At 30.8% G+C, this 21,212-nt stretch overlaps 1 protein-coding gene and 1 non-coding gene across 8 annotated transcripts in view; one reads left to right on the top strand and one right to left on the bottom strand.

Annotated features, from left to right (window-relative positions):
- Nucleotides 1-21,212, top strand: part of LOC110996576 (prestin) — a 27,509-nt gene extending 6,297 nt beyond the window's left edge. Inside the window, exons 1-18 of one of the 7 annotated variants that reach the window (XM_022264324.2) lie at nt 472-543; nt 2,086-2,167; nt 6,609-6,709; nt 7,539-7,700; nt 7,907-8,052; nt 8,279-8,336; nt 8,848-8,924; nt 9,518-9,682; nt 10,779-10,883; nt 11,286-11,419; nt 11,790-11,952; nt 13,189-13,269; nt 13,868-14,031; nt 14,270-14,350; nt 14,690-14,813; nt 15,888-16,064; nt 16,462-16,588; nt 17,361-21,212. In XM_022264324.2, coding sequence (XP_022120016.2) covers nt 2,112-2,167; nt 6,609-6,709; nt 7,539-7,700; nt 7,907-8,052; nt 8,279-8,336; nt 8,848-8,924; nt 9,518-9,682; nt 10,779-10,883; nt 11,286-11,419; nt 11,790-11,952; nt 13,189-13,269; nt 13,868-14,031; nt 14,270-14,350; nt 14,690-14,813; nt 15,888-16,064; nt 16,462-16,588; nt 17,361-17,506 — 2,067 coding nt within the window. In that variant the 5' untranslated portion in view covers nt 472-543; nt 2,086-2,111 and the 3' untranslated portion in view covers nt 17,507-21,212. Of the gene's footprint in view, nt 1-454; nt 544-1,960; nt 2,168-4,962; nt 5,489-6,608; nt 6,710-7,538; nt 7,701-7,906; nt 8,053-8,278; nt 8,337-8,847; nt 8,925-9,517; nt 9,683-10,778; nt 10,884-11,285; nt 11,420-11,789; nt 11,953-13,188; nt 13,270-13,867; nt 14,032-14,269; nt 14,351-14,689; nt 14,814-15,887; nt 16,065-16,461; nt 16,589-17,360 lie in introns of those variants that run through there. The other 6 variants (XM_022264320.2, XM_022264323.2, XM_022264321.2 and 3 more) reach the window with 6 other exon arrangements.
- Nucleotides 16,812-16,884, bottom strand: Trnav-aac. The gene has a single exon. It is a non-coding gene; the product is annotated as a tRNA-Val (tRNA).

Here is a 21,212-nt window from a genome sequence, read left to right as displayed (position 1 = left end):
TGAGTTTAGTCACTATAAAAGTCTAAATTGTAAATATTTTTACAAAGGTTTTGCTCAACTACCTACTAGCTACCTTTGTTCGAAATGCATAAAGTAGCGATCTCTCAAGTCTCCGGTCTCTTAATATGTGCTTACACTGATTCTACCATTCACCTTGTATTTTTTGCAAATCGTTCTCAAAATAACCAAGATATATCCACTAGCATATATACATAGTAAGCATTCAATTGATTCTTTTAATAAAACTGTAAATAGCAGATTAAATTAAGTGTACTTTGATTAAAAGTGTAAGCAATTTCGTATTTGTTCATTTAAAAGTACTTCCGCAGTCAACAAAGCTCATTGGATTAACAAAACATCAAACAATGTAAAGTCTTAGTAAACTTGCATGAATTCTTTCAGGGTTTAAGCTAATACAATGATAAACTAGACATTGTATAAGACTTTCATTCCAAATACAATTTTCTCAGTTAACGCTTGGGCGTTGGTGGTCCTCCTTTTTGCTTTTGGTTGCTCTATTTTTAATAATTCACCATTTATTATGTAAGTACTATCTGTTTTATTTGTAAAGTCCCGTTATCCCCATTTGGGTATAGGGTGTTCCTTTCTGCTAACCAATCAGAGGAACTCACGAAATTCGGCGGTATTTAAAAATATTTTTTATTTGGAATATTTTTATATGTTGACAGCGTTGACGCAAGCAACGCTGTTTAAAATGATATCAATTGTCTCACGAGTCAAGTCTTTAGAGATTATCGAATTCAATTACATATATAGATTACATATCACGTTTTTGACATGAGCAGCTGTTCGTACGAATTATACCTACCTTGGTTTGGTACATAAATACATAGCAGGTAGACATTCGCTTTGTTGGCAAAACAGCTGTTAAACCCAGTTAATCACCTTCACTTGCCAGGTACCAATATCTCGTTATCAGGTGAGGTGCTCAAATTACGAGAAAGCCATTTTTCAGTGCTGCAGCGAAGCCTTTTTCTGTTTACCCAGCTGCTTAAAAGCAAAATTGTCCAAAATGATTTGTAGCTGTACAATTGGTCAACATCAATTTTATATATTTCGATATTTACATGAATTTTATATATTGTTTCATTTGATCTTGATTTGACTGAGTAGTCATAACAATAAAGCTTTTATATGCCTTATCAAATTCACTTAGTTACGCAATCGTTATGATCAGGGTGAACAAAGTCATGTTATATTTAATGATACAGTGTATTAACATAGATCACGCGTTCATAATGTTAATATAAACAGAGATATGATTTGATTGATTTTGTTGTTATATGAATTACGATACATACTAATGATATCCTCATTTCAAGATGTTTTAGCACGTCAATAAGATTTCTTATCATCACCTTCAGAATCTTGATTGTGAAGGATTTAAATTTATCGATAATACTTGATACTCAAGTATGACGCTACTTCAATAGTTTTTTTGCCGAGATACCTAGAAAGTTTCATTGAGATCAACTCAGTCTTTAATTTTATTAAAAGAAAGAAGTTTTTTTTAATAATATTCGTGTTCCAAATTCAAAATAAATAAAAAATGCATTTTAGTTTGTAACAACATATTAATTATTATCCCAAAGATTAACTTTAACTTTTTTATTAATATTATTCTTATTTTTTAGATTTTAGTTTTAGTTACATGTTTATCTTTTTTTTTGTTAATTATTCAATCGTTTCTTGTAGGAGTTTTATTTTTTATTGTACGGGCGGTCTCATCTCTCTCTATCTCTCAAGTATAAATAGTATTCAATTGCAATTTCTACTCCTATACCAGAAAACAATTAAGAATTTTCACCCCAGTATACTTTATTAGTCTAATTTCTGATACACTCACACTGTAAACATGACAATATAGTTATGTGCTATGTACGGTAACACGTAATATATTTGTGTTGTATATTCTATTAATCAAGATTTATCACTTAAGCCATAATAATCCACACAACTTACATAAATGAAAGCGAGCGCCTCTAATCAAGATAAAATTGTAATCCGCGTAAAAATCACAAGATGTACATGTGATAATGTGTTAACGGTGAAGTGTTATTCTAGTGCTAGTGTAGTATCAGACGGTAGCCATGGGCAACGGCAAGGAAAGGGAACCGGAAAAAGAAAAGCTGAACCCAAGTGGATGGTGAGAATTTTCTTTTTTTCCATCATTTTTAAAATATTTCCCCATAATTGTTAATCTTGAATCATAAAGTAAATAGTGTTTTGTCTTGAATCACAAGTTTATTTACTTGTGTTAATCGTTAATAATATTTTATGTAAATACTTCGTTTAGTATATATTTAATTTTAATGACTATTCATGTGTATTTATATATATCCAGGTGATATTTAAAATAGTTATGTACAAAATAAACGATAGGTTAGCTAGATGTTTTTTTGTAAAATATACTAAAGTTACCTATAAATAAATAAGTAATTATTTTATGTTTGTGATACTATAAAAGATTAAGCCAGAAATAAACAAAGTATTTCGTCTGCAAATTTAAACGCTAGAAATAACTAGTACACTTATATTTATAATCATTGAATGTATTAATATTCATGGAATTAATTTATTAAGACTATTGTCCATTGTGATGAATTGCTATTTATTTATTCAAGGCGCATATTTTGCAATTCTAATAATTGAATTAGGATCTAATTAAAATTGAATGACAAGATTTAATAACATTTATGAAAATTATATGACAAAGACTTTGTAGTATATAACATAATTGTATTATATTTTAGAGAAAGATATTGAATCAGCGCAATTCTGACTGATATTTTATTTAAAATAGTATTAACGAACTTTTGACTTATGACTTCTGCTAAACCAATTTTAATGATTAGGAACATCTAAACTTTTAATGAATATTAAACATTACATCTTGGGTACAAGTCTTTTGAAACAAAGAAAATTCTCTGACAAGGCGTCTTATCGGTCAAATCTTTTTTATCATTTTCTTTTTTGTTTATATTTTATGTTTTAGGATTTTGAAATCAACAGTTGAAAGCTAAGTTGAAACTCGTGAATGAAGTAATTTATTTATTAAGACAATGCTATATTTTTATAAAGATTTTGAATACTGTACAGTAATCCTAAAATTATTGTAAAAGTTCTTATAGATTTTGTTTTTTTAACACCTAATTCCCTTACGATTCATAAGTACAATACTGATTGCATAAAATCCTGAACCTGACGTCTTTCTTTATATATGTGGAAACAAAAACATATACCTATATAATATATTTATAAACGAACAGGAAGAAAATATTTTAACTTTGAAAAGCTCACATATATTAAGAAGAAATGCAAACGAAATCAATTCTCAAAAATGGACCCAACTCGGGTATAATTTTCTGTCACCAGCACCACTAATTTTCAGTGGACCCATACTATCTTGAAGAGACACTTACATATACTGAACAAAATCACATATTTGAAAAACAGAATTAAAAATAATCAAATTAAATAAAATGAAGAAATATAGAACATTAAACATGAGATAATGTTGCTAAAATCCCAAACCCCTCGACGACTGTCATTCCAAAAGTTAGCTTTTACATTTTAAAAAGACGTTGTTAAACAAGAACAAGCATATTCAAATACATGCTCTAAACTAAACACAGTACAAAGAAAAGCATTATTGAACTTATTCCCAAATTGGATGGCGTTTCTATAGATTAGAAGTTCTCTCGACTCCTAATCCTAAATACACTTGCATGAGCTTTTTGCTGCTAGTGTGTTTGCTAAATATAATAATAAAATTGTTAAAAAATTTTTTATATTTTTGTATAAAATAATATAAAACTTACCAATGTTTCTATGTGGTAACGAGGGGAATCCATAATCACTTCTGTAAAAACTTTTTTTATTCTTCAAGCAATTTTTAGAGCTTCTCTATAATATTATAAATCACAGTTCTCCATAATTTCAACAAAGTAAATGCACCAGGAAAGTGGACAATATGGAGCAGCATTCGATTAATTAACTTTTAATGTTTTAAAAACATCACATGACCATTGTAGTGATAAGGCAGGTGTGGGGTGATGTGCCTTTGGTTCAGTAATTAATCTGAATTCAACAATCTTTGACACAATAATTGTAAAGCCATTTCGCTGCATTTTTTTTTATTTTCGAGTGACATTATAAAGTATTTTTGTCGCCAATAACTTTTCCCGCGACAGTAGATTTTAATGACGCTAAGCTATGCTCAAATGTAGCTGCGAGCTAAGCCATATGTATTTGTAAACTTTGTTTTTTAAATTAGAAATTAATCTAAGTAATGTAAACCAGCTTTTTCTAATAAACTATTTTTTTTTATATTGTAATGGTTGTAATTTTCAGATTCGGTTAGTATTATTATAATATATTGCTATACTATTTGTATAGATTAGTGCGGTGTTAATTGTTTTTTGTTATGTATGATATAATATGTGAGTCACAAGAAAAAAAATTAGGACGACCACACAAATTATACAAACTGTCAATTGAAACACGCGCCAAGCTTAACGACAAATGATTTGTTTATCAACATTTATTGGATATAATGTTAACATAACAAATCTATTATGAGCAATTTACATTTTTAACAACACAACACAATAACACGTCGAAGTTTGCCAAGTATGTCTGTTCTTGATCTTAGAACTTCCAACAAAAAACCATATGAAGACGATTACAGTAGTTGAATTTCTGATAATGTTTTTGTTAGCACTGATGAAAACACTTTAGTTGTCCTCTAAGTAACAACGCTATTTTTACTCCTAAGAATAGATTTGCACATTTTTTGTTTAAATTCACGAAATATTGACCAAGAGTTGGTCGCTCATGCATATCACAACTTCGCGAAATAACCTCAGTTTTATTGTAATTTAGTAGCGTGGCCACTCGTTTTCTATAAGTAATATCGATTTTACATAATTAAATAACGATTAATAGCGTTAAAACTCAGTCTATGAGTGCACGCTGTGGTGTCTGGAAGAAAATATGAAATATTTAAAAATATTTCATCACTTTTACAAACTCAACAAAATGGTTTCTTATGTGTTTAAATTGTAAAATTAAAAAAACTAAAATACGGGTAGATACAAAAAAGCGAGCAATAGTGACATTGTGTGTTGTGTTCTTACCTTATACTTGTGTGTCATTTGTGCCTGAAGTAAAGTTTCCAAGCTTTAACTTGAACTTTTGAATATAAGTTTATGAAAAAATAACAAGTGCAGTTATAAGTGGAAATTACCAATGCCTATACATTACTCAGTAATTGGCTGCCCCAATTAATTTTATCACAACATATCGATCGCTAAAGGTCTAAATAATATGGGCCCAAATAATTGTATCGCAAAATGCGTTTGAAAAAGACGTTGTTGTTGTTCGAAAATGATTTCCAAATACATACACGTGATAATGATGAAGACATTCCTTTGTTACGGGACGAGGGCATCGATGGTGATGACCGGTAATATTTTATAAATAACTTACGTATCATTAATTTAATTAAAAAAATAGTGTAGATAATTTCTACACAAGTACCTACCAGGTAAAATAGTCTTTCGATGTAATAACTTGTAATGAATAAATTTATCTGCGTAGTTACAGATAATACCACCTAATTAAATGTCCTATAAAATTATGGGGTTTATGTAATTAGCGATTGATATAAGGTTTCAAATTAATTATCACCCGAAAATCAACAGTGACAACAATTAGCTGGGCGTTTCGGTTACCAAACCAACCAATATTGGGTTTCCCACCCACAAATTGTAATAAGGAAATTCTAAATGAATTTTATTTATTAATGAATTGAATAATCGTAGGCAGTGGTTTGGTCAGAGCACCAAGTCATTGTTGAGAAGCGCGGTATCCAAAATTAAAGTCACCATGATGATCACCAACCATCTTTGGATCGAAAGGAGATGACACTATAAGAAACACTAAAATAAACCTACTGCCCTCATAATAATTCTACTGTTTCGTCCTTTCCTATCTAATTGTTCGTATGAAAGAGACAATATTACTGTACTTTTTAGTTTTTAGTCAGATTTTTTAATGTTTTAAAACCACATAATAGTGGCTCACTGCTATCTAACAGTTACGCCATTTGGTAAAGATTTGGATATATGGTTATTATAGATTAAATCGGAAGCAAAAAATGATTATATTATATGTTTATCTAATCGTATTATATTTCATAGCCTCTTTCGTATACTCCATATAAATCTCGGTTCACTTTGCTTTAAGACAAAATATCTATATCTATAATACTTTTATCTTTTCTTTAATACACAGAATTATACAATCTAAATCATGGTATATTACATTTGAAGACCAATGTGGTTTGTATTAATGTATCAATAGCAGTCAGAAGCGCGACAAATGCCTATAAAAGTTATAGTTTTTTAAGTAGCTTAATCTAGTCCGTTTATTAGCCGTGGTAGCATACCTCAACGTTCTCTCACCATCGACATTGTTTGCTCCCGAAGTACAGAGCCAAACTTGCGTTATAGCTCGGGTCTATACGTCATTCTCGTGTTTTTGTCTTCTCGAAAATAGTAAAAACCTACCTTTCTTTGTTCCAGGCCTCAGACGCCGTCCAGTCAGCAGTTCAACGTGATAAGACGCGTCTACCACCAGGATGTACTTAATAAGGATGCCGACTATCATTTGCCTGAAAAGCCTTGTAAGTTTGTTAGGTTACGTGAACATTCCTTAGCGTTATCTCGAAAACATATTAGATTTTTATACGGGAGTAATAAATTATTGTTGTGAGCAGTGTTGGCCTAGTGGCTTCAGCGTGCGACTCTCATACCTGAGGTCGTAGGTTCGATCCGCGACTATGTACCGATGGAGTTTCTTTCTATGTGCGCATTAAATATTTGCTCGAACGGTGAAGGAAAACATTGCCTATTAGATTTAAAAATGATCATGAAACAGATTCAGAAATCTGAGGCCAGGACCTAAGAGTTTGTAGCGCCACTGATTTATTTATTTATTATGAATAAATTATTGTTATTTGTCTGTTATTTGATGTTTCATACCTCGTACTTCACAAATTCTTGTTATCTTTACTGAATTTGATTGCTGATGACTTCCTAATTATTTATGTTTCTAATTAGTAACATGAAAATAAATAATTTGTTTATGCAAAAAGTGCTCAAAATTATTATAAATAATTGTCTAATAAACAAAACGAGATTCAGATTCCTTAACAACCTATTATTTCAATAAAACTTTAACGAATTTGTTAAAATATCATTAGAGTTCTGTAAATAATATAATCAATTATATTTCGTGTAATGTTAAATTGCTTATACATTTTGATCCTCTATACTCGCCTCTGTATCCGGATATAATCTTTGAATAAACAAGTCGCTTTTAATAAAATTTTAAAAGAAATACAAAACTTCGTCTAACCCATATTTCATATATGGGGCAGACGAAGTTACCTTACCTTTATTTTACGTTACTATAACACTTGCGTATCTTATAAGTTTTATTAATAATTTTAGTGAGCTATACGGCCAAAAAAGCGGTCCAGAGTTGCGGTTTTGGGGAGTGTCTATTTAATTCGTTGCCGATCATAAAATGGCTGCCCGCTTACAAACCGAAGACAGATCTGATTGGCGATTTGGTCGCCGGCGCCACCACTGCTGTTATGCACATACCACAAGGTAAAGATATCCTACAAACCATAGTATTAATTCCATGTGTATATGATTTTATACATGTATTTTTGTAGACGAGTCGCAAATAAATTTTGATAAAAAAAAAGAAAAAACATTAGACGACATTGAAAAACTTCTATTGCATTGTACAGTTCATTTATTGAGGTAGACAATTTTTGACAAAAATATTTAATAGAAAATGTAACTTTCAGGAATGGCGTATGCCCTGTTGGCCCAAGTGCCACCAATTATAGGGCTCTACATGGCATTCTTTCCAGTTCTCGTGTATGTTGTGTTCGGAACTTCGCCCCATGTGTCGATGGGAACTTTTGCGGTAGCCTGCTTAATGGCTGGAAAGGTAAATTATAGAAAAATATATTTTTCACGTGACTCTAAAATGTCTCGGAAATTATATTTTTGTATTTAGTGTTTAGTCGAACGCGGACTCCGAGTCGAATCTTTTTGTTTGGATTTTATTGAGAAAGATCAATACAATGTTTTCTGTATGGTAATTTATGTATTACAGTTTCACTGGGAATTATATATGAGTTTCATTGTATTGCAAATTTCTATTGTTATTTCAGGTTGTTACCGAGCACGCAGCACATGAAGTTCCAATGAATGGGACAGATATTGCTGAAGGTAATTTATTGTATAATTATACGATATTTGAATGCTTCTTAATAATGTATTCCATCTGTAGTACAATCCTTTGCCTTTAATTATTTTCTTGATCAATTATTGACTCAACATCACAATTGCACTAGACATGTAAAATCTGTTTACGTTTAATAAATTAATAAAAATGGTATCGAATTATATTCGATCAAGCTAGAGTTATCGAAAACTTTTAACACTTGCAGTGATTTATGAATCAATTAATATTTTGTAAGTAAAAATCCAATGTAACTTAGAACAGTTATGAAAGAATGTTTGTAATCACTTCATTAGTTTCTCGTTACAAAGACACAAAAATACATGTAATATAATATCATAATAGATATAATGCAGATGCATTCATACACTCGAGTATAAAGTAAAAATAAGTAAACTGTTTTTTACAAATTATGTTCTCATTGCACGCACGTCTAACGTTTTAAAAGTGCAAACATTTTAAACAGAATGCAGGCTTATAGAAAATTCCATATTTTAGGGACCCTACAACTGACATCGCAGTTCTCAAACGTACAAGTTCTTAGTACAGTCACATTTGCTGTTGGATTAATACAGGTAAGTTATTTGAATCTAAATAATCTTTTAAAACTGCCTTCTATGCGACGTATAGATTTTACTGTAGCACTGGATTGAATTTGGGACTTGCATTCCTAAGATCGTAGGTGCGATCCAAATGGACTTTCTGTCTATTTACAGTTAAACACTCCTTCGTTCGGTAAAGGAAAACATCGTGAGGAAACCGGCAATCCTTAGACCCAAAAATTCAATGGCGTTTATTAAGCGGATAGGCTGTTCACCCACTTGCTTACGAACCCGATCCTAAAATCTGCAGCTCAGAGCTTGTTGTAGTTTTGGTCGCCACGGGATTTTTATGTAATTTAATGCGACTTTTAATTGTCAATGATATATCCAGACTCTCCTAATATATCACACTTAATTAATAGGGACACTTTATACTTGCAGTGAGCTTGCGAACTTTGTTTTTTTTTAACTTTTTTATTTAACCCATTTAAATTTTAACTAATCCTCCGTTAACTTCTAATTAACGTTTCTGAGTATGGTTATAAGGGGTAAAATTTAGAGACAAGACCTATCGTGAGCTTGACAATAAATCTTCCCTTAAGTTAAGTAATCTTCATGTTCTGTAGATAATGATGTGGGTACTCCGCCTTGGAGCGGTGTCAACGTTACTGTCAGAGCCTCTGGTCTCTGGCTTTACAACGGCGGCATCCTTGCACGTATTAGCTTCACAAGTCAAGGACCTCTTCGGGATAAGACTGCCTAAACTAGGAAGCAACTATAAAGTCGTCTTTGTAAGTTAACACCATACATACTTAAAAACATACAGTAAGGATTCATATGTATATTACCACCAGTTTTTACAGTTTTTTTTCCTACATTAATTTACTAAGATACGGCCTCCGCTGCAATAACAGCGATAAGAAGAGCCAATATCGTAATTTATTTATTTATTTATGTAATAGCGTGCAACGGGTCGTATATTTAAATAAATAAAGTTAATTGACTCCAATGCATTTAGAAATACATGTTTATTAAAATATATTAATTTTCAGAAGGTATGGTAATGATTCATTTAGGTATTCTAGAAGTTCGAAGTCATATTGGGCAAATTTTTATGAATTAATTTCCTCAGACATGCTGCCAGATTTTATTAAAGTAAAGAGATGAATGGTTGCTATTGTTAAACACGTTGATTATTAAACCAAAATGTGTGTATTTTTATTTGCACGGTTCCGTAGGGATGTTTTAAATTATGTAAAAATCTACTGTACACTTTAAATTATCTCAATGTTAAACAAAGCATATAAAATCATTTAATGCAAAATAAATGTAAGGGCTGAAGACAGCGCCTGCATCTGGCTAAACTCGACGATTAACTCTTATAAAACTAAGAAAACTTGATTGAGCAAAATGTACACTCTTGGCAGATATAGTGATAGTATTGTTATGATGTGGTGACGAAAAAATTAAAAAAAACTTTATCTTACTTTAAACTGTATGTAATATTTTATCTCAGCAATAGTTGTAAATAAAGCAATGTGTTCAGTGGCTTCAGCGTGCGACTCTCATACCTGAGGTCGTAGGTTCCACCCCCGACTGGGCACCAAGTTTCTTTCTATGTGCGCATTTAACATTTGCCCGAACGGTGAAGGAAAACATCGTGAGGAAACCGACATGTCTTAGACCCAAAAAGTCGACGGCGTGTGTCAGGCACTGGAGGCTGATCACCTACTTGCCTATTTAAAACTGATCATGAAACAGATTCAGAAATCTGAGGCCAAGACCTGAGGAGGTTGTAGCGCCACTGATTTATTTATTTTAATAGTTGTAGATGGATAAAATAAACAAAATTTTTCAACTGTACCTACGAATTATTTTTTCTTCCAGACTGTCATAGAAGTCTTTAAAAACATGTCGAATTTGAATTGGGCAGCGTTTATAATCTCGTTCATCACATGTCTCGTCATATCACTCAACAATGACCTACTTAAGGTAACTTTTAATATATTATGTTATGTTATTGTTAAGTATTGTAATGTCGAATTAAACTAATAAATAAAATAAAAGCGTGTGTATACTTATGTTAGAAATTATTCTTATTCGCCGTAACAAGATAAAAATCTTATCAAAAAATTTATTCTATGTTTGAAAAAACGATACACTAGAAAAAAGGTATAATTAAGGTAAAAATACATAAAAAGTTTTATTATAACGCCCTCTAACTATATGAAGTTTTTTAAATATCATAAAAAACGTTGCACACGCATCGTAATAATTTATTCTCATCATTATTCCATAACGCGAACAAAAAAATGTTAAATTTTCTAAGAAATAGCCTATATGTCTCAGTGAAACGACGATTTTGTAAAATTCAATATTCACTATTTATTACAGCCATGGGTCAGCAAGCGAAGTAGGGTGCCGGTGCCTATAGAGTTACTGGCGATAGTTATAGGAACTCTTGTGTCTAAATTCGTTGATCTTAAAACTAACTACGGTCTTTCATTAGTTGGTACTATACCTACTGGGTAAGTTTTTGATGATATTAGTATTAATTGAAAGTGGTATTAGTAGTTTTAAATAATTATACTTTATAGCCTATTTACAAACTTTTGTGTGTGTTAAAATAAACATACTTCATTTATAAGAAATGTGAATCTTTATTGTTTTGAATCTCCCAAAACATTTGTATTAACAAATTGAGTAAGGAATTAAATCCTTTTATCTTTGAATATAATAAAATTTATTCTTTTTTTGCACAAATCATCCAAATTATTTAAATCAATAAAATTACGTTTTATAAACCCTTCCATCTAAATATTTGGTTCTATCGTCATAATTATATAAATTAGATATTGGTTTAAGATTTTATTAAGAGATTCCTTCTTAAATTTACAGTCTCCCAGTGCCAGAAGTACCACCTATGCAGCTCCTCCCAGATATAGCTTTAGACGCATTCACCATAACAATGGTCACTTACACCATATCAATGTCTATGTCACTGATATTCGCAGCAAAGGAGAAATATGAAGTTGATGCTAATCAGGAACTGTTAGCACTGGTAAGCAAAATATAACAGAAAATTTGTTGCTACAAATGTTTCATGATAAGAAAATAAACAAAACATTGATAATTATTCGTTTCTTTATCTTAATATATTTGCATGCCTAATTTTGGTGAATGTAGTTTTGTATTACATCTGCATACCAGTATTTTGGCTAAAGTTGAATGAACATGATAATACCTAATCATTATATTGTAACCGGAGTCATCTATATCTATAAGGATCAAAAAGTACTGGACCGAATTTTAGTTGCAAGAAAAAAATTAGGATCCCTACCACAACAACAATAATGTTACCCGAGGTGTAAAAAATGCCTATAAAATATCAATCATCGCATGCGCTGCCAAGACTATATAGAACAAAAAAATGTTCCACAATATTAAAGAACATACCAATACCTACAATGTTTTTTAATAAATGTACACCCGTGCGAAGCCGGGACGGGCCGTTAGCATCCTTTACATTTAATGACTTACTGGAGCTACATTTGCCACTTTCGAATCTAAGGCTTAGACTATTTTCTAGACTATTAATTGGCTCCTCGAGAGAGACCTTTCACCGAGTCGTTTTAAAAACCCTATTGTGTTAATTATTTGCTAATTTTCTTATTTTCCTTACTCCTACATAATAATTAGTTTTTTTTTAAATTGCATATTTATTTATTTTTTACCTAGATTGTTTTTGTTACGTTAAATGTTTAAGTTATTTTCTCTTTTTCATTGCAATGTTTCCCAGTAAATGTTATGCACGCTTGATGCAAATGCATGTATCTTGTTTTGTATGTCATGTGTTTTCTGTCAATGTTTGTGTGTTTCGTTACTCGTTAGTGTGCCTTGATATAAAATAAAATAAAAAATAATGTTTCATTTTGTATTCGCGAATGCTTGGTGGACCCATGCAACTTTTTCAATTCAAAGAGTCCCCTTGTTGTGTGTTGCGATATTGCCACCTACTAGATTGTGAGGAAGTTGCATGGACCTGGTTACCGCTACTGTTATTAAGTTCTAATGCCATTTACACGCGTGTTTATCCTTTCTATAACACATTTTCATTAGTGTCTGATTGTCCTAATTTTAACAAATGTTATGTGTTTGTAAGAAAAAATGCGAATTAATTGGTGTTTTAACCTCCGAAGTAATATTAAGTACTACAAGGTTATTTTAGATATGTTCTGCTAAAATCTATGTTGATTTTCTATAAATATTTAATTGTTAAAATGTTTGTTCGTTACAGGGAGCGAGTAACGTGTTCGGTGCGTTCTTTACATGCGCTCCGATGTGTGCCAGTTTGTCTCGCTCATACATACAGTATCAGGTGTGAGATCTTTAATATTGCTTACTGTATCGAATCAGGCTATTATTAGAGAATTAATTTTGCTTATTAGTCATACTCATAAGATTTTAAAAACAGCATTATTTACCATATTAATTAATTACTACATACATTAGCCCGATTTACATAGAATAGATTTAATAGGCGTTCTGGACCTGACATATCCAATCGTTTATGACCGAAGAAATAGATGATTCTATAAAATTATACCCAGTTTCAAATACCAACTGTAGACAAATTTAGATGTGTGTGACAACTGTGGAAAATTTAAAATATTACGTCTGTTACCTAATCAAAATTCAATAATATTATTATTTTTTTCGTAATTTAAACTGCACAATTGATTTTGATTTCCGATTACATGTTTATTATAAAAATGACCAATTTAGTTAATTTTACTGTACTCACACAAATCTCAAGAGAAATAACTGTCGTATATAAAAACTTAAATAATAAAAAAGTGCTTCGTCAAATGTGATCTATTTATATTATATTGGTCCTACGAAAGAGCACACGAGTTTAGAAGGCACACCATTCTCAAATATTATTCAATTCCAACAATATCACGGCTTTTTTGCAGGCGGGTGGTAAGACTGGTATAACGTCAATAGTGAGTGGGTTGTTAATTCTGTGCGTACTTCTATGGGTTGGGCCTTTCTTCGAGCTACTGCCACGTTGCGTTCTGGCTTCCATCATCGCTGTCTCGCTCAAAGGCATGTTCATGCAAGTCACAGAACTCGCCAAGTCAGTACCTTTATCTATTTAAATTTAAGAACTGCCATCACATAGTCTAAAAAAATCATTTATAGTTTGTAGTAAGAGATATTTGCGATACCTAATTAGAAATTAAAAATTTTAATGAAATGTCTGGTCAATAATCCCAACTAACACCTCTATATCGTCAGTGTAACAAGTATTTCACAACTACTATTTACATAGAGTATTTCTTTTCCATTTTTAATGAACTTCATGTGACTTCCAGATTCTGGCGGCTGAGTAAACTAGACGCACTAGTATGGCTTGCTACATTTTTGACTACTGTCCTCATAGACATAGATATTGGGTAAATATTTCAATTTTTATTTCTAAACCACTATTTTTACTTTGCTTGGACGAATTTATTTTATAATATTTAATTTATCTTTATTTTAAAAGCCGTGTTTGGCAGTTGACATCTGTTGAATATGACATTTGACAAATTGTATTACGGCACTAAGTGATGGGCATTCGTTTGACTTGAATTTGTTGAATCTGTTGAATTGGTTGAATAATAAATTATACTTGAATTTAATAATAGAGAATTATGAATATGAAAATATATAATTTATTTTGAGATTTTAAATTCATTGAAGTGTACATTTTATTTGGTTGGTATAACAGTGAAGATATTTACGGTGTATAGGCTTGGCGCGGGTCTTCTAGCCTCAGTGGGAGCTCTATTCGTGCGATCTCAGCGACCGTATACATGCTTATTAGGAAGAGTTCTTGATACAGACCTCTACCTCGATATCAAACGGTACCGTGCGGTGAGTATTCTTCTAAAACAAAATTGTTTATGAATAAAAAGGCTTATTAAAAAAACATGTGTACACGCGTTAGAAGTTATACTCCTTACAAGAGTGGTTGGAGAGTGTTGCAAAAGCGACACTAACAATAGAAAAAACTAAAATGTTACCAATAGTTTTTAGTGACGGTATGCGCCCGCATCGTAAAAATTTACTCTCGTAATTTTTCCCTAACGCGCCAAAAGATGTAGGTATAACTACAAAAATATTTTTATTTGCTAATAAAACTAATTTTATCTTTGAGTTTTTTTTAATAAGTGTGTTTTTTAATAACTGAATTACCAACTTACCAAGTTGAAGTTCTTTCCATAAAAAATCTAGCAATCATTTTTACGTGAATAATTTTCTAATATCACGTTACAAATGTCAATAATGAAAGAACAAGGAAACCATAATTTACTTAAAATATTGGTTGCATTTATTGATAATTTTGACATTTATGAAATTTCTCCATTCTTACGAAGTCAAATACGACAATTCTATGAAACATGTAGTTTCACATATACTATATAGGCACATGTTTACACTTGTGTTGGCAGAACAATGACTTCCACCATTTCTTCTATTTCTCTCTCAGTCTTCAATGATAGTACGACGAACTGCACACAACACATAATCAGAATATTAAAATATAACATGCACCACCATTTTGCTATATCGAAAATTCCCACTTCATATTTTACATTGTATGGATAGGTTTTGTTGCTGAAGAAACGCATTTTTAATAAATTATTTCACATATTTTTTATTTTTTTTTGACGTTGTCATGTTTATGCTGGTTTGACATGTGTCAGATGCACTATTGCTTAGCAGCACTATATTGACCTATCGAAAATAAAATAGAAATCCATAGAGCAATATTTTTGTTATACATATTTGTCCTTAATTGAATTATTAAGTTGAGATTATTATTTTTATTTATTTTACTTTAGTTTCCTGAAGTATTACAAATAAGCATGATGCTTTATACGCACATAAAGTCGTTAGACTATTTGGAATTGTATTTTCTCCTCAAATCTAATCTCTGCTTTTCAGGCGGATGAACTTCCCGGGGTAAAAATATTCCACTACTGTGGTGGACTCAACTTTGCCAGTAAGAACCTCTTCAGGGCCACACTGTTCAGGAAAATTGGCTATTTGAAGGAGACAGATGAAGACAATCTCACTAACAAGAGTGAGTCGTACGAGTGGGATTCTACTCTTAGCAGAAAGGTAAAACTTTAAGGGAACGAATATTTAATTCAGTATTTTGAATATATAGTTAAAACACCATATACTATAACATTACCGTAAACTTCTAGAAAGAAAATCGAACACAGTTTATTAAATAAATTTTAGTGATTTATGCAAAACCAAACCCTATATTGAAACATTTTTAACAGTTCATAAAACCACGATGAAGTTGTGTGCAAGCAAATTCCTAATTAAATTGTATTTTAATTTTACCTGCTGTTATCGTCATATTAGCAAAATCAAGTTTTCTCGTAAAACCACATCAACTTTACCATCTTTAGCATATTTACACAAAATAAAAAAATTCATGAAAATTGCAGAAAACTTGGAAAATATTTATTTTTATATACAAAATTAATTGTTTTATTTGTTTCAGATAAACTGTGTAATAATAGACGCGACAGCACTATCTTATGTTGACGCGCCGGGGATCAAAAGTCTTCTCTCCGCTCAGCAAGAACTCGTCAGCAGTCACATCACCGTTCTTTTAGCTGGCGCTAACGGTAAGATTAATAAATAATTTATAGAATTCATGATATGCGTCCTAATAGTGTATGCGGTGCCATAGACATATTAATTTAAGATTTTTTTAATTGTAAAATAAAATAAAAAATTGTAAAATTGTTAAAATATACCGAATTTTATAGTGATAGTGTATTTAAAAAAAAATTAACGGAAACATTTTTACTTTTTATTTCGAAAATAATTCAAAATAAAAAGTAAAAATGTTTCCGCCCGGGATCGAACCGGGGGCCTTCTGCGTGTTAGGCAGATGTGATAACCGCTACACCACGGAAACTTGAATGCTATTTACGAATTTTTTAAACGGTTTTAGTAGACCTTGGAATATTTTTATAATATATTGTTTCTGATATACTAGACGTATGTATGTATTTATAACAAAACATATTTGGGCCTTTGATGTCATGATAACCGAATGTGCTTAGTAAATAAATAATAAGAACAAAAATCAAGTTCAACTGATAAACTACTTTTTGAGGTTGTAATATTTATCTTTGTAAATTTATTAGACATCGAGGCCAGGCATACATATATAATTTATAACCAATAAATTGTATATGTTTCTTTCCTTTTTTAAATCAATAAATTAGATGATTTTTGTTAACAATCACAATAAAATGTACGTAACGTTTTAATTATTAATTTATGTTCGGGGTTGGGATAAATTATAGAGATATTTATAGAGATTATTATTTATTAAATTAAATTAGTGAAAATATAATAAAAATAATTAAGTAATGTTTTTTTTTCCAGGTCCCGTCCTAGAAATGATAGAGAAGTACAATTCTTTAGAGTCAGAGCAGTTGCAAGTGGAAACTTTTCCGACGGTCCACGACGCCGTCGTCTACTACAAGATGTTAGAGACCAAGAAGGAACCCACCATCACCATTGCCACGTGATTAGAAATTTTTTTAGTCATTTACTACTTCTTGTGATAGTTATATCACTATTTTTTAAACATCCATCACTAATATTGAAATAGGAGTTTCTACAACTAAATTTGTAATAAACATTATTTTATTTTAATAATTATACTTCCATTTTTAATTCCGTAGAATTATGACAGCTATCATTTTTTGACATATCAGAGATTACAAACCTATTTGTACTCTTTTCAATTTCTATACGTGTTTGAACATCTTTAGTCTATTCATTTAATTTGTTAGTGAATGTATTCATTTTAAAAGGTGCTATTGGTGAAATATTAAAAGTGTTTTTACGGCGAGTCATAATTACGACGCTTTTTATCACAAACAGTAAAAAACGCGCAAGTTAAGATAGAGAGGTAGAGATTAAAGTTAGTTAAAGAATAAAATAAAGTAATTATAGTTGATTCGATATATGTATCGTTATATCGATATTGAAATATTTGTTATTTTTGTATTAGATCACTTGAATAAGTAAATATTTAGACCGTTTTGTAGGTAAAACAAAAATAAATTTGCTCTTAAATGGGTTAAATTTGCTCTTAAATGGGTTAAATTTGCCCCTTTTACGGTGGAGAACTTTTTAGTAGCAACACTTATGAAATGTCAGAACAATACGGAATGAAACATCGGAGTATAATTATTGAAATAAAACAATATATAACATTTTATCAAGTTTGTCTACAATTACTGCAGTTCATGCTTTTGTTAAAGTTGTCACCAGAAATTGCTAACTATAATAATTACATATTAAATGTTTGCCCAATCTCACTACTCAAATATTAAAGTGTTGTTTTAAAGAACCCTATTTTACTAGTTACTAAGGGTTAAAATCAGAGTCGACTTGCGACTTATAACAATAAATATAAAAAATGCGTAGGAAATTGTACTTAGCAAAATTGTACTTAGTAAGTCTCGCTAATCTTATGTACAAAGCCACCCAAGACTATGGGATTTCAAGGGAAAGTACCTTCAATATGGTCTGTAGAATATTTTGCCGAAGAAACTATATTTTGATTGATGGTATGGTTACGGTTAGTTAATTATGAGGAATCGAACTCAAATGTGAAAACACATAATTTTTTCAAATATTTTGAAAGAGAGAAACTACGTAAAATTTTTTATGTAATAATAATACTTTCAGCAAAATATACTATCTACGATATTTAATACTCTCTCCCTTGATGTCCCATAGTCTTGAGATGCCTCTCGTGTATACTCTCGATAAAAATTTGTTGTTTTCGTGCGTCACACAAGGTGTACGCTGCCATATACGAGTATTTTAGATTTTAACGAATATTTATGATTCTATTTGCTGTGACTTGTGTGATTGTTGCTAATTTTACGTGTACCCTTTTATCGGTTAGACAGAGCTATAATCATTTTCTACTTACCAAGGAAAATTATCATTGGAAAAATGCAGCATTGCCAAACTTCATATAAGAATATCCTTGATACCTATTATGTTGGCCAAACTGATAATGAATTACGGATTTATTTTATAGACGAAAATATCGACACGCTTAGCCTTCTTGGTTCATCTTTAATCGTTCTATTTAAAAACTTTATTAGATTTTAGTAACTAATTTTGAAAATGGAAGACTTTCATTTGATTTTTAATCCACTTCTCAATTTATTTTGGAAAATAATATAAAATCAAGCGATGATGGCAATGCGAGTGTTTATTATTTCTATAAATTATTTGTATTATCTTACCTTGACGTACCCTAATCCATAAATATAAAAAATATGTCCCTTAAGTGATCAACTGTTGTAATATACTTATTAATAAGAGAATTGCCATATTTAATTTACAAATTGGCTATCTGTTAAAAAAATCTCGAACGATTAAATACACTTAAACGACCAGTACAGTAAACAATGTTGAATATGTATCTAAGATTTAGAGTCGAGATCTAGACAGTGTAACTCGCGTTTGTCAAAAATTAACCGATTTTTGACATACGGGAGTCACATCTATCGCTAAGTCTGGACTCTGCAATACCGAGGCAATGTTGATGGCACTATAGCAGTTTTATCCCCACAGTGGGGCAAAGGCCATCAGACCTATTTCATAGTACAAGATGGTTTACAGTTTGATATCACGGTGGCAATCATTTTGGCTTATTTTATAAAATCGAGTAAGAAAAGTCCAAAGAAAAAATGTAATACACTACTTTAGTGTAACCATTACTTAAACTTAAACTAGAGGGATAATTAAATTAGCGAATATTTGTTTCCATTTTATCGTTCAAACCGCCGTTGAAAACCACATAAATGTCTACAGTACAATAAGATGTGGTTAAACAGTAGCGACCTCGAATAAGCTCTATAGAGCTGTTTTGGACTAAGCTTAGGTTAGAAAATACTTAATTACCGAGACTGCCTTCGTATGGTAAAATCCGAATTGTGGTTATTTACAACATACAGTATGTACTTTCTACTAGTTAACTGACCAGAGTTCTATCCATCGACATCCCTAATTTCTCTCGAAAGCTAGACTTTAGTTACGTTACGTTTCGATAAATGTATTCGTACGTTTGGCCAATTTTCTATATATAAGTTTTACATTATTAGTGCTATAGAGATTAAACAGAGAAAAGTTCATAGAAACGCAGAGCCATATGAAACATAATTTAAAGGATTTATTTATGATCGGAGGTTGCCTACTTGTAAATTATTACGGTGTTCCGAACTTCTGATAACTTAAAAATAGTTACAGAATGTTGTTATGTATAGAACGTTGCATGTTATGAAGATAACAGAAGTTAAAATTGTATTTTATAAAATTTATACCTGTATCTGTAAAACTGTATAGATTTTGGGTTGACCATATTACAGAGGAGCTTGGGAAACGCATTGTACCGAGCCATAATATACGAGATCGATTTGGTATACGCTAAGTTTTATAATCCCCGTACACGGACCATTCCGACCTTGTGAAACCTGTTAAATTAATAATAAGTGCTAAAAGCGATCAGTTTATACTGATTATATATTTCAGTTATATAATGAAATATATAACTGAAATATATAATTCAGTATATTTCAGTTATATATTTCATTATAACTGAATGCTTATAAAATATAATGCTGAATTAGCATAAGCTATTTTCATGCTTAGTATGAAATTAGCTTATGCTATTTTTATACTAATGTTGAGTGTTTGTTTGTTCCATCTTGCTAGCTTTGTTGTATACAAAGAAAATTGTTTTTAAATATTAAAATATATATGGAACATAAGATAGACAGGTGTCACTTTATTAAGCAACACTCAACTGAAGTTAGAAAAATATATTTTTATTATATTATGAAACTGAACAAATGATGAACTATTTTTGTATTTTATAACTAACACTGTTTGCATTTGTGATTTCGTCTAAAATACTAATGTGAAATGTGATTTAGGATGAGCGCACACTTGAATGGAATACATACATTTATTTAACAATTTGAAACTGTGCGCTGATCCTAACCATTTTCAAAAAGATCTTTTCTTCAAATCAGATTTTCCGCGAGGTGTTTAAATACTTAAAAAATTTTAGATCTAAAAATCTCGAGGACTATCTTCCTTCGCGTTACTTAAATTATTTACTTAAGTGTAACGTACTATTGTGATATTTGTACCTAAGATGTGTATTTGTACTTATGTTAATAAATAGTTATTTTGTGTACAATT

Source organism: Pieris rapae, chromosome 3 (assembly GCF_905147795.1).
Source record: "Pieris rapae chromosome 3, ilPieRapa1.1, whole genome shotgun sequence".
In the NCBI taxonomy this organism is placed as follows: Eukaryota; Metazoa; Arthropoda; class Insecta; order Lepidoptera; family Pieridae; genus Pieris; species Pieris rapae.
Note: the sequence above shows the minus strand (reverse complement) of the source record. Positions and strands in the feature narration are given on the sequence as shown.